The following is a 21,358-nucleotide window of genomic DNA, read 5'->3' as shown; positions in this document are numbered from 1 at the left end:
TACACTCTACTGAATGCAACATGCATTCCACACAATACCAATCAGTGCCACATAATTATATGCTACATAATTACACTGCACTCAATACCACAAACACTCCAATTAATACCACTCAGTGCCACATAATTACACACCACATAATTACACTCTACTGAATACAACATACATTCACCATAATACCACTCAGTACCACATAATTACACGCCACATAATTACACTCTACTCAATGCAACATAAATACACTCCACATAATACCACACAGTGCCACATAATTATATGCTACATAATTACACTGCACTCAATGCAACATACACTCCAAATACCACTCAGTGCCACATAATTACACACCCCATAATTACACTCTACTGATTGCAACATACACTCCACACAATACCACTCAGTGACACATAATTATATGCTACATAATTACACTGCACTCAATGCAACATACACTCCAAGTAATTCTACTCAGTGCCACATAATTACACGCCACATAATAACACTCTACTCAATGCAACATAAATACACTTCATATAATACCACTCAGTGCCACATAATTACATACCACATATTGACACTCTACTCAATGCAACATAAATAGACTCAACATAATACCACTCAGTACCACATAATTACACTCTACTCAATGCAACATAAATACACGCCACAAAATACAACTCAGTGCGACATAGTTACATCCCTCATAATTACACTCTACTCAATGCAATATAAATACACTCCACATACCACTCAGTACCACATAATTACATGCCACATAATTACACTCTACTCCATGCAACATAAATACACTCTACATAAATGCACTCTATACCACATACCACCAATCAACATAAATTCACTCCACACCATGACACAATTTCACTAAACATGATTTCACTCAACAACACAGTTCCAGGCCACACAATCCAACTCCACACATTTCAATACACACCACATAATTACACACCTAGGGGCACATTACGATCACCGCCATCATGTTACTCGTTTTCCGCCCCGGCGGCAAGGCGACCGGGGCAGAAAACATGCGGGCGGTGTTTCTCACCGCCGCGGTCCCCCCGCCATACTAATATGGTGGGGGGAATTGGGCTCCGCCGGCCTGGCGGAGGAAATCCGCCCGACATCCTAATAGACCCCCTAGTGTCCGTCCTCTGCTCGTGTTCTAATCAAATTACTGTTTTCCAACCTCCACTATCCCGTTATTTATGTCCCGCTCCCCCATAACAAAAAAAATTATAACAAACAAGCATGAGACCAGGCAAGAAGAAGTTGCCAGCAGTGCAAGAACAAAAATCTAGAAGATATTTTTTATATTAAAATCTTTTTTAATCAGGTTTTTCAGTTGTATTTAATGTCGTCTTCTTTTGTATGAAGGTAACAAAAATGCTTAACATTTTTTATTATAACTTTTCAACCTAATGCACAGCAGCCACAATGCTCTACAACATAGCCAAAAGTTCTGGCTAAACACATAAGGTCCCAAAGGCGAGACCTATTGGCTATGCCAATGCTTGTTTACTTTTGTAACCTCCGATGAGGGCTGCCCCTGTAATATGTGGTCTTACTCGTCATGCTATTTATTACTTTCTGAGCACTCTTCTTTACTTGTTCTGGCTTAGGAACTCACTTGCGCCCATGCTTGCTCCCTCTCCTCGTGATTCTGAACAGCTGCTCTTCATATTTGCTAATGCTCGCTCCCCCTCCTTGGCTGCAGCTGCCTACTCCTCCTCCGTCCTGCTTGTTTTATATTAACATAAAGCACTTCCAGAGAGGCTTGCCATGATGAACAGCTTCATCCTTAAATATTGAAGCAGTGCCTTTTTTTTTATTTACTGTGGTCCCTTCTGTGGGTGCGTGTACAGCCATGTGTCGACACTTCATGTTTCATGAAGCTCTGCAGGTGTGAAGCAGGCGCCGTGTTGATAAAAGAGTGCACATCGCTGCTGCTACAATGGCCAGGGGCGTTTCACAAGCCCCAGCAGCCCCCGGGCTCCAGGAGGCCCCCTCAGCACAGCACTCTGGCTGCAGAGCTCCTGATTGAGCCTGGAGGAGACCCCTCCACGTGCCTTGCAGGGAGGCCCCCTCAGATTTCGTTACGCCAGTGACAACGGCCCTGTAAATCTTTCATTTAATTTAAACATGTCCGCGGTGATGCGCTTCTTCTGTTTGCAGGTATATACTATTTGGGCTGTGAAGGAAGCCCCTCAGGCTCCATGCGTTTCTTTTTTTTTTTAAACCTCTTTTTATTAAACAATGATCAGTTTTAGGAAGCAGCGTTACCACAGTGCGCATTTAACATTACATATACATCATCACATGTTACATTTCTGTAATATATTGTCCTTTCAGACTGAACAGGGGTCTACAGGAACTGTAAACAAAGTAATCCTACTCTCCCACCCCCTCCCATCCAGGTTCCCTTGCATATTTCTATATACCTCCCACTGGCTCCATACTTTTTCCCATTTCTTTGGAGAGCCTCAACTCTCATATATCGTTTTCTTCACTGTACAACACCAATCCATGTCAATTTTCCAACGTGCCACTGTCGGTGGTTGGCTGGCACCCCAGGCCCCGGCAATATTTCTCTTGGCCACCTTTGTGGCCACTAACATCCAGATGTTTTGATACTTATGCCACGTTTGTTCCCCAGATACACACAGAACATGCCACAGTTCCTCCATAGGTACTGTGAGCCCCAGGACCTCTGACATTACTCGCTTATCCTTCCTCCAAAACTGTTGTATAATCGGGTAGTCCCATATTATATGGAAGAAGGTGCCCTTCTGCTTACCGCCCCTCAGACAATCCTCTGTGAGAGTGCGACCCAGCCTGAACATAAGTATGCTATTGGAGTATAACATGTGCATTATTCTCAACTGGACCAGTCGAAATCACGCCTTGATCACTAACTCCCTTGGGCTTTGCACAGCTTCCACCCAGTCATCATCTTCCAGTAAACCAAAGTCAGTTTCCCATGCTTCTCTTAACTTCATGTGGGGGTCCGGAGAATTGTTAATGATTTTCTTATACGTACACGACAACGCCTTTTCGGGGAACGGATCCAGAAGTAGTCTATCTTCTAGTGGTCTGTATTCGGGAGATGCGCCCCCTCCTTGACATGCCTACGTAACGCATGCCCCAATTGTAGGTATCTATACTGCTCTGATTCTGTTAGTTGAAACTCTTTTTTGCAGAGCAGAGAACGAGGACAGGGTCTGTCCCCGCCATATATCTCCTAGACGTACTATATCTATTAGTTTCCATTTACCAAACCCTTGTAACCTACCTACTTCCCTTAGCATATCACTATCCCGTTCCGTCAGCTTGTTTGCCCACCGAGGAATCTAGTGGCTTTTGTCCATACATTCATCATGGTGTTAGTATGTGATGGCATGTGTTTGTTCACCTCACGCATGTTTATTGTCGCCATGTAGCCTCTTGCACCCATCGCCCAGTGGTCCACACGATATGCTGGATCGTTCCTGTCCATAAACACCCAATCATTAATAAACATGAACTGCGATGCCCAATAATTCCAAGTCTTCTTTCGAGTGAGAAGGCACAGAGAACAGCCTATGATCATGGTGCTCTGCCTCCTGCCCATCACTGCCTGTTAGTTACGGTGCTTCTGCGCCCGCCACCTTCACTTAATTTCATTTATCCACGTGATGCACTTTTTCTGTTTGCAGGTATGTGCTATGTGGGCTGTGGTACAGATTAGCCTGAAAGACAACTGCAAACTTGCTGGAGTCACTGCACCTCAGACCAAAGTCTCTTTAATTAAGCTCCTGATTCAGACTGTGAAAGGAACGCCTCCGGCTCCAATCAGTTTCTTAGCGCTTCAGTGTGAGCAGACAGAGAGCACAGCCTATGATGAGGGGGCTCTACCTCCCGCCCGTGACACCTTTTGCCCATCCTCCCTTCACACGTCTCTTACTTCCTTTCACTCTTTTCTTCCTTCTTCTACTCTTTTCCTCCCTTTTTCTTTACCAAATCAGTTTCTTTACTCATCCCCCTCACTCTGCCACCCCTTAAATTTCATTTCAGATTTCCGACCCAGCCCCCTTCGCTCCGTTTCTCCCTTCCTCTCGCCTCCCCCAAGTTCCCTAGATATAAACAATTTCAGGGACGATCTCAAGCCCCTCGAACTAAAGAACAAGCATTTGCAACGCAATAGGTCTCGCATTTGGGCGAGTTTAATCTATTGGCATTTTAAATGACCATGCCTTTTATTTACATTTTAAAAACAAAAACATAAATAAAAGTCATTGTCATTTACAATGCCACTAGCTAAAACCTACGTAAATGTGAGACCTATTGCATACCAAATGCTTGTTTGCATAGTTATGGATTTGCCACATAATCCATCATCTGCTGCAGAATCTTCAGATTTTAACACACAAAATTGCATTTAGCTGAAACGGATCCACAGTTACTAGAAACATGACATGTATGATTGCCCAGTAAAAGGTTAATTGGTCATTTTTCAGTTGTTTTGTTTCTGTATTTAGTTATTCAACTAATACTAATTTAGTGAAATCTTCGGCCAGACAGCATTACTATGTGTTAAATCGATAAACATAATGAAGTAATACTATTAAAAAAGTGCAGCACTGGGCCTCATAATTTGCCTTTTCTTGCCACATAACTCAGTCAACCCAGCCGCATAATTTGATGCTGCTCTGCAAGATAATTCCAGTGGCTCTGGTAATGTAAAAACTCTAGCACAATGGATACCCGTAGGAGCAAGATCCAAATCAATGTTCTGAAAAAGGCAGCGGTCTGGAAAGCAAACAGGCCATTTCTGGAAGCTGCCCTGGGGCCACTCACAGGTCAAGGTGTGAAATCTCAAACCTTTCAGCACCTCCACCGTGGATGTGCCTAGTCTTCCCCGCGTCCCTGCCAGGACCCACAGAAGGGGCGTGCCGCAGAACAATGAAAACACCAAGGTCCGAGCCCTTAAACACCGAATTACGACACACAAAGGGAGAAAGAGGGTGGGAAGGGCAGTCTAAAGTTCTCCAACGTTTGTCATGAGAGCTTAAAGCATTGGCAAGAAGACAGGGCTTCATTCCTGCCATGAATAATAGCACGCTCAGTCACTGCTGAGGAGGAGTGAGCCGCTAATTACCACCGAAAGCTTACACCGCGTAATGCGTCATTTTCTCAAAGCAACACACAAAGGAGAGATTGTTGACGGTCTAGTCAGCTTGACAAAATGCATATGTGCAAGAACGCACTGCCAGCACGGCAGCGCCAGCTGGTCCACTACATTATGGTACATGCAGTACATCTTTTTTCTTAATTAATCACGAATACAAAAGTGTTTGCCACCACTAAAGAAGGTACAGTCTGTGATTACAAGTACCACTCCTATCTGCGCTGGGGGCAAATGCCCTCCAAGTTGCAATTCAAAAGCATTAAGAACTGTATCTACCAGAATGCAATGGGCGAACTGGAGACAACTTCCTGACAGTCTACTCGCTCCTTGGCTCTTATGTATGCAGTTTCTATAGTGTAAACGTTGACAAAGGGAATGTAAACGTTGCACATTAGAATTAGATTACGAGGCAATACGTGAAAAATACAAGTTGACACATTCACATTAACAGTGCAAGCACAATGGGTAGCTGTGTTTTGAAGCGTGCAAGCATCAACAGTTTAGTAAACACTAGAACAAAGAAAACAAGTGCTGAAACACAAGCGCTGCCCCGCGGCCACGAAAGTGAAACAGTACTCGTGCATGCAGAATGTTTGCCTTGCGGGAGCGAGCAGCTGCAGGAGCGATAATTACAAATAGATGACGTTGCTGCTCGCTCCCACAAGGTAAACGCTCTGCATGCACGAGTACTCAATGGAAATAGTACAAAACAGGCACAAGTTTCCAAAAAGTACAGTGCGATGGAAAAAGGTGCCTCCTATGCAGCGCTTGCGCGCTGCGTAGGCGAGACCTAAAAAGGAGGTCAAGGGTCTGGGCAGCTCCACTTCCCCTCTTCAGTAGTGTTAGTATCGTCACCACCCCCACCTCCAACGCCAAGCGCAACCCTTTCTTTTAAAAAAAAAAATGTTTACATTTATTTATTGGTTCAAAGGCATATAGACATACATACATATGCAATTTGTGTAATCATGCCAACGAAAACAAGAGATGAACAAACCCCCAGATCCCCCCCAACAAGGTGGACTGCAGTGCAATTTACATTGGAGGCACATTAGTTATCAGATACAGGCATGAGTGGGTGGGTAACAACCAGTCCTGGCGGGGCTCTACGTCATGAGGAATAGCCTGCGCATCCCTTTCTTAAAGAAGATAATGCCCAGGCCGGCATAGGCACTGCTGCAAACACCTGGGGGAGGGGCAGCATCTCATAGCAGGCACCATGCAGGTCACAGTGGTGTGTAGAAACGTTTAAAGTTTTTAGTGTATTGTGTCAGTGGAAAACATCCTTTACAAAAGCAAAAACAGACTTTGGATACAAATCCCTGCACAAAGTCAACCTGCACATAAATCCCTGTCAAGCACATGTCCCAAAATATAAGCATAGATCATCCACAAATATAGTGTGCATACATTTATTTATTTATTGATATGGTGCAAATCAAACCAAGAGGTATGAGATAATATCCATACTAATATTATAAATAGAGAGCCCAAACCTTTCAGGCGGGTAATCTCAGTAACCACAGCACCAATCACAACACCCAGTACAGCGTTGGAAAGGGCAGTTGCAGCAGAAGGACATAGGCTATGCAGACGGCCACCATATATATATATATTTTTTTTTGCAGAGTTTTATATAGCGCAAACTTGACCCGAACTGAATCAGGTATCAGAGCGCTTTACATAGCACCAGTTACGTTACATGAGGACACACATTCATTTTTGTTAGGCACGGGGAGATTAAGTGATTTGCCCAGAATCACAGGATGTTTGGCGTCGTTACCAAGACTCGAACCCAGATCCCCAGGTCCGAGGTCGAGCGCCTTAGCCATTAGGCCAACTCCTCTATACATTTAAAAGGTTAAAAAAAACGTGCCAGCAAAGTAGTCCCTTGTGGGTGTGTCTGCGTTGTGCTGTGGGCGTGGGCTGGGGGCGTGACTAACGCTGGGGGCATGTGGTACAGCCATCACATCGTGTGCTGCGGGCGGGTGCTGGGGGTGTGACAAACGCTGGGGGCGTGACAAGCGCTGTGGGCGTGTGTCCGCCCTTCATGCCATGTGAGTCGTACATAGAAGGGCCAATTATGTTGCTGCGCAGCATCAAGGGGCACGCTGGGGGCGTGACACGCTGGGGGCGTGAGAAACACTGGGGGCGTGTGTCCGACCTTCATGCCATGTGAACGCAATTGCGCCGCATCAAGGGGCACGCTGGGGGCGTGAGAAACGCTGGGGGCGTGTGCTACGTTCCGCCCTTCATGCCATGTGGGTCGTACATTAATCAGAAGATCGTCTGCTGTGGCCGTGTGCTGGGGGCGTGACAAACGCGTTCACCTGTAGGCCTGGTAAGTAACGTTACTGCAGCCTCTCCTGCGCACTGTTACTGAACTCTCTCATTCAACGAAATTACACGCGCCTGCTACCATCAACCAGGGCTCTAGCGGGGCTCAGGCGGCGGATCAGTACACTAATTACACGCGCCTGATAACATCAACCAGGGGTGCAGCTGGGCCTCAAGCGGGGGAACACGCGCCTGCTAACATCAAACAGGCCTGCATCTGGGCCTCAAGCAGGGGAACACGCAAATGAGCGTGTCTGCGGGGACAAGTACTGCAGCCTCTCCTACTCGCTGTCACTCAACTCTCTCATTAAACGGATTTACCCGTGGCTGATAACTCTCTCATTCAAATACATTACACGCGCCTCCTACCATCAACCAGGGCCTGTAGCCGGGCTCAGGCGGCGGATCACTACACCAATTACACGCGCCTGCTAACATCAACCAGGGCTGCAGCTGGGCCTTCTCCGTCCCTATTCTAATGAAACAAAAATTTTTGTCTACCGCGAGATTTTAAAATAAATTGCCCTTGCCAAATACACACATTACACACATTCTATTTCATACTCGGACAACGTCGGGACGGGCTGCTAGTGGTATAATAAAAACAGATAACTATGACGGGCACACAATTCATTTATTGTGGCCATGCCTTACATACCTATCTTGTTTTATTGTGGCCAAGCTAAATCCCTTTGCTTTTTCAGGTTAAAGTAAATACCGTGACAACCCACTATAAACATTACTTTTGTAAAAAATTACGTTCATACCTTTGTTAGGCTACACTTAATTTTGGGAAGGCTTGTTTAAGTTGTTTTAGTCCTGCATTGATACTGCCCATGTCTCTTTGGGGAGAGTTGAAGTGATGGGAGAGTGTATGGTCCAAACATCTAGCGTTGATTGTTTTTTTTTTTTAATTTATTTATTTTGAAAACCTTTGTGTTAGGAGCTATCTAATAGTTACTTAAAATATGAAGATAGTTCATAACTAAAATTGTGTAATTATGCATTAGAATTTCTCAATTAGTCTTGTACACACTAACTCTCAAATAACAATGTGATATGTGCATTTCATTATTATGCAATAATGCACAATTTATTGCCCTCCCTCAAAGCATATTTATACACAGCGCCTGAGTAAACAGCAGCACTATCAGCAGGTGGCCTACTTTTTGGTGTTTATGCTGAAAGGCAAATGTATATTTTATTATTTTATTGCCTTTCCAGCCAGGGAGGGAGTCATAGGAGTCACAATTCAGTTAGTCACGGGTCCTTATTTAAAATGGAGACAGGGTAATGCAGTTACATTTATTTTAGGAGTGCAATACAAGGCAGTGAATGGTGGCAGTCCATAAACTCAGATAGAGCAAGGTTCATGCACTGCTAAAACAATGGTGCTTCTAAATTCAGTGCATAGTTTTCGGCCTGAGGCGTGTTAAATCGCTCATCTTATTGTGTTAAGCATACCTTGACCCTCACACTCATTCTTCAGGCTGTGCAATACTCTAGTTGTGCAGTCGCACACTAAATGTTATAGGGCTGTTCACTTGCATCAAGGCACTTGCCTTTCTGTTTGTGAGTTAAAAGCCTTGCATTGTGTCCAGAAATGTTTCCAGGGGCAAGCATGTATTACTGATTCGGACTGCATGGCCCACTGTACTGTAATTGTATAGCTTTACAATCCTTGGCGGCACAGCACCCAGAATAATATACTGCATCACTAAACACTTATCAGGTCCCAAAGGCCACTGCATTCTAAACCAAAACACATATGTAAAAGCCAGGTCATTTACAATGCCAATAACTCTAACTCTCGCAAATGTGAAATCTACTGCATTGCAAATATTTGTTGTACTTTGGTACCACCTGTGTTTTCCTAGCGAACCCCGCCAAATCCAAGCATAGTGGGTGGACCATCAGTTTGGCAGAAAGGGTACTTCACAACGTTTGTGGCGGTTTCCTGTCTGACAAACGCCAAAGCAGGGCCTAAGTGGGCTGTTAGATGGAATTGAGCACCCCTTTCCCCAAATTTAAAGTCTGTTTCTCCTTTGCCTGCACCAGTTTGCCCCCCACATTGTAGATTCACTCTGTGGATTGCTCCAGTTTCCTGGTAGGCACAAACCCACAGCACCTCTACTTTCTGCAAAACATGTGAATGACCTGCTTACACTCCTTGTGCTGATTCTAAAGATAACTGCAATCTGTTAATGTATGAATAAATTATCTATTAACAAGCTTCATAATTTACAGCTTTTGGGAGAGCTTTCAGGAGCATTTGGGGAAGGGCAGACATTGCTCCTAATGAAAGAGAAATCATGAAATGATAAAACATTGCTTGATTTGTGCAGGTGGTTGCAGGTGGTGGTTACTGACAATCTTTTTAGGAGATCAGGCTAATTTTTCACCATCAGATTTTCACCCAGAATAAAATATAGCACAACAGTGGGATGAAAAAGAGCGAGAAGGAAACTGGAAGCACAGCGAGATAAAGAAAGAGGCATGAGGGGGAATTAAGACGAGGTAAGCGTGGTATTTGGCGACATGAGCAGAGAGCTCCAAAGGAAAGCTATGGACCGCTACATTTATTTTTTGACAAATTAATCACTAAATAGGGCAGATAGTCATGCATGACTGTTACCTCAAATGTCAATGAGGAAGTGAAAATCACCAAAGGCATTCACCTCTGTGGAATAAGGAATGTGAACCGAGACCAAAATCTCATCAGGCTCAATCGCCGCCTCTCCGGATCCAGCAAAAAATGCTTCGTCCACAGGAATCATTCGTGTTTGTTCTAGTTGGAGAAAAAAAATAAAGGATGCTTCTAGTCTGGCACTGCTCTTTCTGTTATTATTTCCTGATTAATCTATGAACATGTAGTTTAATCACCAAAAATATGCACATCATTGGAATCTATTCATTTTGAACCACTCAGAAATGTTTAATCACATGTCTTTCTACCATACTGGTTCCATCTCAGCTGTGAAGAAACAGAGGTGGTTATTTACAATTTAGTGGACAAGGTACTCTACCACATGTGTCAGAGTACCCTAACTGCAAAAACTCTTGGTCAGTCCACCTTATTTACAATCGAGCAGATGGTGGTATTTCCGCCGGTGGTGCCCCTGCTTCCTCTTCTGGCTGAAGCATTAGACTGATGGCCCCCACGGGCTTCAGGCCATCGGTCTAAGTACTTTGGACCATCCACCCTGTTTAGAGCAGATGTTCTGACATACTTTTTTCCTGTTCAGAACCGCCAGGAAAAGCCTCTTGTTTGAGAATGCAAATGCAGAGATGGAGGTCTGCTGTTCAATTTGCAATGCGACCTATTAATTGATAGGTCACATCACTGATTGCATTCCCATTTGCAAACCAGTTTGTCTGCAAATTGCACAACCCTAGTTGCGAATATCCACTTGGCTCCTCAGTCCTCAGCTTAGCATCAGGTTACAACCAGAAATAGCAGTGCTGGCTCTTTGGCACTTTTATTATAGTCTCCCAAGAGAGGATTTGGGTAGGTGAGGAGGCTACAGTGCAGGAGGAGAAGAAGGCTTACCCATCAGCGCCCCAGTTATAGAAAGGAGCGTTCCTGGGTGTCATATCCTCCTTCTGAAATTAGTGTTAGGGTAATTGTATAGAAACAGATCTGTAGATATGTTTAAGAGATAAAGCCACTCTCCCCCAGTGAAAAGAGGACAAAAATGTGGGTGAATGATAATTGGTCAACTTTTAGCAACTTGCACACGAGTTGCCTCAGGTAAGGCAGCATGGCGTATACACTAGAGTACTGAAGTGTGTGTCTAACTGCACTTTAGTGACACCCAGTGGCAGAGCAGCGGGTTAGCCTTACAGAAAAAGTAAGGCAGTCATTGTTTTAAACATAAGGCGCCTCTTTAAGGCTTTCTCTTCAGACCTCATCTGAAGAGGTTCCAGGTGGCTACCAGGACCTGGCATTGTACTCAAGAGAGTGACAGAGGAGCAGGGCTTAATTTGAGCCGGGGCTTTCCGGTTCCGGTTTCCGGTGCTGGGCACCTAATTGTCAACACCATACATAGACCAGTCTACCACATGGTGGTGCTGCTCATCTAATTTAGAGATGAGCAGAACAACGGTTTGTTAGGAATACAATATACATAGAAATTGCTAATACCTGCCTCCCCAGCCATTCCTTTACTTTTGGGGACCTGGAATAATCGGAACTGTCACATTTACATGCGAGAGAGATGGTTAGTAGTTGTTTTGGAAGCAATGACAAGGGCGATGGGTGGTGCAAGCTGCAGTGACCTCCTGGTCAGAGCCCTGGCACTTAATATTTTACAAATTAAGCACTGCAGAGGAGGAGACTGTGGAGGGGGCGTGGCTTGGAGCCTATGTAGTCTGCAGCGGACCTCGGAGCTCCTCCGTGGCCGCCCTTCATCATAAACTATCCTGACACGGTACAGAGGCCCCCGACATCACAACCTAGAGCGGAACACTGCGTGCCCCGCTGGGAGAAGTCGCAGGGAGTAGAAACGCCACAGCACGGAGAAATCGGCATTTTGATCTGCCTGAGTCTGCCCGCCGAGATCTGCTGCAAAATGGCGGCCGCGGGGGGTGATTGAGTTCGCAGCCTTTAAAGTGCGAGAGCAACCCCAGAAACCTCCTGGATCACGGAGCAGAGACGGAGGACAGACTGGGACTCACCTGAAGCAGTGTCCCAAGCAGTGAGGAGAAAGGGGAGACGAGAGTGGCCGAGTGCCTTCAAGCCGTCCGGATGCCGTGGCCAGACTTCAAGATGGCGGAGAGAGCGACGTGAGCCGGGCTGCGGTGAGGCCGTTTGCTCTCGAACTGACTCCGCGCTGATGGACACATCCCGGCGGGAGCTGGAGCTTTGATTATATCAGCCTGTGCACCGGGAGACCAAGCGACTGCCCAAGATCTGAATCGGGCTGGGGGATGGTCTTGCTGGTGGCCCCTGAGGTTAGTTGCAACGAGAGTAAGAGATCTGGTTGAGACCGGGACCCGCCTGACACTGGGGGCTTGGCTGGGCTCTGCTGGACCGGCAAAGGCATCGTGACGAGACAGCGCCGATAGCTGATCCCCAGAATCACTCTGTAGGGGCTCACGGAAAGGTACCCGGCGGTCCCTCACTACAGGTCTCTGCCCGAGGAGCGCAAGCGGACGCTCAGCAGGAGGGGGCTGGACTGCATCCAGGCGAAGGACAGACCCAGAGCTTGACACTGAGGGGGAACGCATTGACCCCACTGGTAAACAGAGCTGCTACCAGCACAGAGGTACTGGGCTACGGAGTGCTGGAGGGCGGATGTGTGTGGGGGAGAGGGTGTATAATCCCTCCAGGAGCAAGGACACACGGCGCTTATTGTTCTGGGTGTAGCAAGCACATGCTACCTGGACGAGGGGCACTGGAATTCGATCCTGGTGACAAGGAGATCTACAGGAATAGTGCTGCGCCCCTGCTCCTTTAATGACCCTCTGCTCAGGACTGATCCTCGATCCTACCAGGCTCACACCTATGCTCCTGAGACCCTGGGGACATCTAACTGGTGCTCACACGACTTTGAGATCGACTGGCCAACACACCTTCATGGCGGCGCACGCGCGCCAGAGGACTAGCGACATTGCACCCTATGCAGTAGGTCCGCACTCCATTTTCCGCAAGGGATTGAGACGCAATTAAAGCTCGTAAGCTTCCCATTACTCCTGTCAACGGACCACGAGCTGGAAAGGGTGTCCGGGAAGACGGGCTGAGGTCCTCAATGTGTTGAAGCTCCTCTGCGCGGTGTCATTGCGCGACATTGGATCGGCACCCGCTCGGGGCGGCGATTGGGGCGGAGATCTTCGGAGCAGACGGCCGGAGACAGCAGTGCCCTGCTGGGGTGGAGTGAGACTGTGGGCTCCCCCAACACTGCTCATTTTGACTGCACCTGACCACTACGATGGGCCGCGTGTCAAAAAAAAATAAGGGCTTTGAGGTGCTGCGCTTGGATGAACCAGACCAGCAAACAGAGGATGAGGACGGCGATGAGGTGAGACGGAGACCGGGACGGTCTGGGGACCCTACCCTGAGTGAAATAATGCAGGCCATAGTGGCCTCCTGGGAAGCGCTTGAGAAACGGATGGACGCCGTCGGATAAGATCTTACCCTGCTGAAGGATGATCACCGGAAGCTCAAGGAGAGAGTGACGACCCACGAAACCGCCATGAAGGACGTTCCTGAAGAAGTGGCAGCTCTGCGTCACTCATTAAATGAGGTCAATCACAGAGTCAAAGTCCTCGAGCTGCGGCGGAAGACAGTGAAGGGCGTTCCCGGCACAACAATCTCTGTATCGTGGGAGTCCCGAAACACGGAGAGGGAGCTGACGCTGTGGGTTTCTGAAGGACTGGTTGCGGTCGGAGGTGGTGCCGGAGGGCCTCTCCCCATTTTATGCGCTGGAGCGAGCTCATAGGGTCCTGACTCGCCCACCAAAACCTGAAGCCCCTCCACGGCCAATGGTGGCGAGACTCTTGCATTACCGTTACCGGGACTTTATCCTGCAGAGAGCCCGGGAACAACAGAATCTACAAATAGGGAACAGTAAGGTGCTGATATTTACGGACTACACCAGGGAGGTCCAGCGTCAACGGTCCTCCTTTATGGCTGTCAAGAGGAAGCTGCGCCAGCTCAGTCTCCCGTATGCTATGCTGTTCCCGGCGCGACTGCAGGTGACAGCGGACGAGGAGACCCATTTCTTTCTTACTACGCAGGTGGCGTGGGACTGGTTGGAGGGTCGCGGGGGTGTGGCCGCGAATGCCTCGCGGGCGGCTTCCCCTCGAGAACGACAGGCGACTACTCCACCGAGGGGGCGGCCCACTTCCCCGATGATGCAGCAGCATGAGCCAGACAGGGCGGTGAGAGCGGTGGCGGACATCAGCAGAGGGGTGGTCAGCCCAGCGAGTACTGATACCGATGCGGAGAAGAGTGGAACAGGGAGCCCGGGATCTGGAAGCACCCTAGGACCCCCCGACATGGAGCTGCCGAAAGTCACCCCACATACAGCAGATGGAATGTTTGGTTGATGGGGCCAATGAGGATATGTGGGTCGTTAGTTGCAAGGGGTGTTGCAAGTACTGGTACTGGGGACTGATTAGATGTGGGGCACTGCGGTACGGAGTAAAGTTCCCAAGATGCTGGGGTCCTAGCTGACTTTGCAGATTTTTCTCAAGGAAGGGGAAGGCGGGGGGGGGGGGTTCTGGGGGCATTATGCACGAGCTACGAGTTCCCTTCTGGTTACGGTTATAGATATGAACAGTTTGGTTTGGATGGGAACTGGTTTTTGTGTGCCTGTCCTGGGGTGTGGGAGTTGGGGGAAGTTTGTGAGTTGGGTGGGATGGGGGGGGGTCAGACATGTCGCTAGGGGGGTTTAGGCAAATGCGTGCATGCGTGGACTCCATGGGCACCTCCATAGGTCTTAAAGTCATGTCTTGGAACATACGGGGGATGCATACCATGTATCGACGACACAAAATACACGCTTATTTAGTACGAAGAGGGGTGCAAATCACACTACTTCAGGAAACTCACTTGACGAATGCGGAGGGGGTGGCATTACAACGCCGCTGGAGAGGGCAGGTCTTTCACACCTCTTATTCGGCTTATGCACGGGGGACCTTAGTCTGGGTGAGGGCAGGCGTTCCATTTCAGTGTGTGAGGCAGGTGGTAGATCCGGAGGGTAGGTTTACAGTGGTCACGGGGCGACTGGATGGGCGGGACATTACCCTAGGAAGCATATATGCCCCAAATATTGAACAGACCACTTTTTTTACACAGCTCTCACAGACATTGGCGGGGTTGCTAACAGGTCCTGTTCTTCTAGGGGGAGAGTTTAATTGTGTGACAGATGTAGACCTGGACCGTTCCCACCCACCACTCCCTGACGCCCCTACTCGCAGACTAGCGGAGACCAGGCGGGATTGGCAGAGGAGCTGGGGGCTTACAGATTCCTGGAGGGCCCATCACCCCGGGGAGCACGACTACTCTTATTTTTCCGCAGTCCATGAGTTACACGTCAGGCTGGACGCGGTGTTGTGTTCCCCTGATGTCCATATAATGCTCACAATGAGTGAATATTTGGCCAGGACGACTTCTGATCCTAATTCCCTACTGGTGACCCTGAACTGGGTTCGCATTAGAACGGCGATCCCTAGTTGGCGACTCCGACCGGAGGTCTTGGAGGATCAGGTCTTCCGAACCACCATAGGTACTGCCATAGAGGACTACTTCCAGAGCAATGTGGGCACTTCTTCCAGTCTGCACAATGAGTGGGATGCATTCAAAGCGGTGATACGCGGGTGGTGCATTGGGGAGGCTGTGGGAGTGCGTAGGACTCTATTGGGTGAAGTGCAGCAGGCAGAACAACAGCTCCAGGAGAAAGAAAGAGAGAGGCCGGGGCGGGAGGACATTCAGGAGGGGCTATTGAAGGCGAAGGAAGACCTAGCGACGCAGGTGGAGCGACTGAGGTGTTTCGACCACAGGGCCTACCTGGTGCGGGCGCATGAGGAGCGCGACAAGTCAGGGGGACTTCTAGTCTGGCTGGCGAATCCGGCACGCAGGGGCACGCGATCCTTGAAATACGGGAAGAGGTGGGGACGACCCACTATGGGCAGCAGGCCATTAACGTGCAATTCCTGGATTTCTATTCCACCCTTTACCGTAGCACATTGGACCCCATGGAGCTAGAGGAAGGGGATTTCCTTGATATACAGTTACCATAGATCGAGGCTGAGGAGGCGGAGAGTCTGGGCCGTCCGGTAGAATTGAACGAGGTCAGGAGAGCCCTCAAGCGTATGGCCAAAAGGAAAACCCCAGGCACAGACAGACTACCCTCGGAGTTCTACGTCACTTACCTTGACGTGCTGGCTCCGCAGCTGGTGGCTCTTTATAATTGTTCAAAGCAGGTGGGCTACCTGCCCGCTTCGACGAGGGAGGCAATGATAGTACCGCTACTTAAACCGGGTAAACCGGAGTGGGACCGAACTGCGTATCGACCCCTGGTGATGTTAAATATCGATTATAAAATACTGAGCGGTATTTTGGCCATTCATCTGGTGGTGCACATGACAACTCTGGTCCACTGAGACCAATCTGGGTTCATTCCCACCCGAAACACGGCCATGAACATTCGGAGGCTTTGTCAGTTATTACATGAAGCGGAGGCAGGGGTGGATGAGGCATGTGTACTATCCATAGATATCGAGAAGGCCTTCGATAGTCTAGAGTGGCCATACCTATTCCGAGTTCTGAGGGCCTTCGGCTAAGGTGAGGAGTTTGTGGCATGGACGAAGATTCTCTACTCCCGCTTAACGGCCAGGGTTCGGACGGGGGGTGTGATCTCGGCTGCTTGCGACGTGGGCAGGGGGACGAGACAGGGCTGCCCGCTGTCTCCCCTCCTGGTCGCCCTAGCAATGGAGCCGATGGCGGTTCGTGCAAGGACAGGGAGACATTATAGGGGTCTAGAGGGGATAGGTCAGGTGCACTATATTGCCCTATATGCCGATGATTTACTGATGTTCCTCTCAAATGCTACTGATGCGCTCCGGGGGACCCGGGTGTTGTTGGAGAGATTGGGACGGGTTGCAGGGCTAAAAGTCAACTGGGCCAAGACCTGTTTATTTCCGCTAAGGGGGAGCGTGGTGATCCTCCCGAGGGGATGGATGTGAGATGGGAGGGTAGGTGTTAACCGTATCTAGGGGTTAGAATTTACCATGAGGCAGCTGATTTATTTGAGGGTAACATAGGGCGGGCTCTGCGCACCACCAAGAGTAACCTTGACTTCTGGGCTTCTCTGCCTTTGTCGGTTGCGGGACGTGTGGCATTTTTTAAAATAACCCTCCCCCGTTTACTTTATTACTTTGTTACCCTCCCGATTTGGATACCTGGAAAGTGCTTCGCCCAACTCAACTACATGGTTTCGAGCTTCTTGTGGGGAACGGGACGACGTAGAGTGGCCCTGCCGACCATGATGCGCCCGCGACGGGAGGGGGGCTTTGCAGCGCCGGATTTCGAGGCTTACTACCATGGAGCCCAGTTCCCATGGTTCACACAACGGCTGGCAGGGAAGCTGGGAATAGAGGCAAACCAGAGAGGAGGGGACCTAGAGCTTCGCCACTTGAGTCGGATTTTGCTACAGCTTCCGATGCAGGAAAGTGAAGTGTCCAGGGAACTATGGGTCCTGAGGCAATGTTGGTATAGGGCTATGCGACGCAATAAAGGGAGCCCGGCATATGCCCCCGAGATTCCGGTGTGGTTCTGCATAGAGCTCCCCCATTGAGGAGACAGGCAGCGGCTACATGACTGGGAGGAGCTGGGGATCTCCTCCATTGGAGATCTGTATGAAGATGGTGCACTTTTGCCATTTCAAGACCTCATGCAGAGGCACGAACTTCCTGCTCAGGACTTTCTCTTACACGCTGGTGTACCGGCTGCTGTGCGCAAGCACTGGAAAAAAGTGTTGGAGGAACCACGGGTCTTCCTCCCTTGCCAATATGTGGTCACCTCCGCAGGTAAGATCAAGGCGGTGACGTGCTTGTATCGGAGGTTGACGCAGGGCCTGAGGACTCCTCTAGAGGGACTGCGTGCTAGGTGGGAAACTGACCTGGGAACACATATAGAGAATAAACCCTGGGAATTGCTAATGGCACGTGCCTGGAAGTGTTCCCGAAACGCGAGATTTCAACTTATTCAATTCTATGTGTTTCATCGGGCGTATCTTACGCCTCACACTGCCTGCCCACGATGCACACTGGAAGATGCGACATTCATGCACATGTTCTGGGATTGTCCGCTGCTTCGGGGATTCTGGGGAGAGGTACTGGCCAAACTGACAGAGGTGACGCAAAGGGACTTGCAGAATACTCCAGGGGTATGCCTGTTACACTGGTTTCCCCACACTTCCCGCAGCAACTAGAGGGGATGGGTCAGGTGCACTATATTGCCCTATAGCCGACGATTTACTGATGTTCCTCTCAAATGCTACTGATGAGCTCCGGTGGGCCCGGGTGTTGTTGGAGAGATTGGGACGGGTTGCAGGGCTCAAAGTCAACTGGGCCAAGACCTGTTTATTTCCGCTAAGGGGGGGAGCATGGTGATCCTCCCGAGGGGATCGATGTGAGATGGGAGGGTAGGTGTTTACCGTATCTAGGGGTTAGAATTTACCATGAGGCAGCGGATTTATTTGAGGGTAACATAGGGCGGGCTCTGCGCACCACCAAGAGTAACCTTGACTTCTGGGCTTCTCTGCCTTTGTCGGTTGCGGGACGTGGGCCATTTTTGAAAATGATAACCCTCCCCGTTTACTTTATTACTTTGTTACCGTGCCGATTTGGATACCTGGAAAGTGCTTCGCCCAACTCAACTCCATGTTTTCGAGCTTCTTGTGGGGAACGGGACGACGTAGAGTGGCCCTGCCGACCATGATGTGCCCGCGTTGGGAGGGGTCTTTGCAGTGCCGGATTTCGAGGCTTACTACCATGCAGCCCAGTTCCAATGGTTCACACAATGGCTGGCAGGGAAGCTGGGAATAGAGGCAAACCAGAGAGGAGGGGACCTAGAGCTTCGCCACTTGAGTCGGATTTTGCTACAGCTTCCGATGCAGGAAAGTGAGGTGTCCAGGGAACTATGGGTCCTGAGGCAATGTTGGTATAGGGCTATGCGACGCAATAAAGGGAGCCCGGCATATGCCCCCCGAGATTCCGGTGTGGTTCTGCGTAGAGCTCCCCCATGGAGGAGACTGGCAGCGGCTACATGACTGGGAGGAGCTGGGGATCTCCTCCATTGGAGATCTGTATGAAGATGGTGCAATTTTGCCATTTCAAGACCTCATGCAGAGGCACGAACTTCCTGCTCAGGACTTTCTCTTACATGCGGGTGTAACGGCTGCTGTGCGCAAGCACTGGAAAAAAGGGTTGGAGGAACCACGGGTCTTCCTCCCTTGCCAATATGTGGTCACCTCCGCAGGTAAGATCAAGGCGGTGACGTGCTTGTATCGGAGGTTGACGCAGGGCCTGAGGACTCCTCTAGAGGGACTGCGTGCTAGGTGGGAAACTGACCTGGGAATGCCTATAGAGGATAAACCCTGGGAATTGCTAATGGCACGGGCCTGGAAGTGTTCCCGAAACGCGAAATTTCAACGTATCCAATTCTATGTGTTTCATCTGGCGTATCTTACGCCTCACAAAATTAATGAGTTCTTTGGGTCCCACGCTGCCTGCCCACGATGCAGACTGGAAGGTGCGACATTCATGCACATGTTCTGGGATTGTCCGCTGCTTCGGGGATTCTGAGGAGAGGTACTGGCCAAACTGACAGAGGTGACGGAAAGGGACTTGCAGAATACTCCAGAGGTATGCCTCTCCCGACACTTCCCGCAGCAAAACCACCAGTAAGTTCCGAGACCTGGGGTTAGTTCTAGCCAAGCGTGAAATCTCTAGTCATTGGAAGGCGGTCACGGCCCCTAGCGTTGCGCTCTGGCTACGTGACTTTATTAAGTGGGACGACTGTGAGGGGACTCTCCGGCTCCAATTAGCTCAGAGGACTGACAACGACAAATTGTGGGACTCGGCGAGAGCCTGGGTGGCGTTGGTAGATCTGTTCAAGAACCCGGCTGAAGATGACGACTGACCTCTACGGCTATAAGTGCCCTCTTTATTACATGAGACCGCAACAGCAGGTAGTGAGATGAGAGAATGGGAGGGGAGATCGGGGAAGTGGATGCGTCCTCTCAGGGCAGATGTGGGCTACTGACATAGGACTCAAATGGAGTGTGCGGAACACATAATGAGCATTAAACGCGTTGTTAGGGAAAGGGGAGGGGAGGGGGGAGGTAGGGTTCGGAGGGGGGGAGGGGTTAGGGGCGGAGAGTTGAGTTGAGGTGGGGGGTGATGTTCTTTGTTACATGCGCTGAAACATAGAGGCTGACAGTGCTTGCATAGGCAAAGAGCAACACAATTCAGCCCTGTAGAACTGTCTCAGGTCAACTGGGATATAACTCTCACTATAAGAAAGGCCTCACTCCTTGTGTGGAACAATCTGATGGACTAAACAGGTTTCGGTGGGGCAAGGCAAAATCATGGTGGGGGCACAATTATTGGACAAGTGTTGCAGGACCAATGTATTGGGGTTACGTATATATGTGAATTGTTTTGACATTTCCTGAAAACTTAAGAAAATCTGTTTTTAAAAAATGGTATATACTGTGGAGAACTGGGCATCTCAGAAGCTAGCGGTCATAATCTATAAGCGAAGTTTTACACAAGATGTTCCTCTATTCCAGCTACATCTTTTGGGGGTTTGAAACTGATGCCCTTGTCCCATTCCAGTTCTTCAACAAGGGACCACATGATTCCTATGGTAGACAGAGGCATGTCTGCCTAACGTATACAGCTTTGCATCCAAAGCGATAAGATGAGGCGAGCAGCTCCTTAAACTCCACAGTGAGAATGGAGTGCCATATTTTTAACACACTACTGGTGATGAGTGGAATGCATGCAGATAGTCTAAACCACTGGCAATCTCTCTGGATTGCATTCCAATCCATCGTGTTTCACCTACTATGCCAGTGTAAACAGAGGTCTTATGCAAATCAGTACTGAATATGCTCCTCATAGGTAGAGTCAGTCCCAAGCTTCCAGGCATGCTTGGGATGGAGTTACTTGAGATCCCCAGAGGCTCACTCATTAGCGCTCCTGCCCTCCTGAATTTACTGCTTGAGCTGTTCTGGTGATCCTCAAGCTAAGACCTCGGAAACATCCCTCGAGGTTTGCAGTTTACCAAAACATTGTACCTGCAGGGGAACTTTTGTGACTTTTGTT

The 21,358-nt window shown here is 49.0% G+C and overlaps 1 protein-coding gene across 2 annotated transcripts in view; it reads right to left on the bottom strand.

Moving 5' to 3' along the window:
• The window catches only part of LOC144822536 (aldehyde oxidase-like), a 578,143-nt gene that overhangs the window by 379,661 nt on the left and 177,124 nt on the right, over nucleotides 1–21,358 (bottom strand). For both annotated transcript variants that reach the window (XM_078680182.1, XM_078680181.1), the window contains exon 13: nucleotides 10,198–10,307. In XM_078680182.1, the coding sequence (XP_078536308.1) occupies nucleotides 10,198–10,307 (110 nt within the window). The remainder of the gene's footprint in view (nucleotides 1–10,197; nucleotides 10,308–21,358) is intronic.

Source organism: Lissotriton helveticus, chromosome 3_1 (genome assembly GCF_964261635.1).
Source record: "Lissotriton helveticus chromosome 3_1, aLisHel1.1, whole genome shotgun sequence".
In the NCBI taxonomy this organism is placed as follows: domain Eukaryota; kingdom Metazoa; phylum Chordata; class Amphibia; order Caudata; family Salamandridae; genus Lissotriton; species Lissotriton helveticus.
This window is presented reverse-complemented; position numbering and strand designations above follow the sequence as displayed.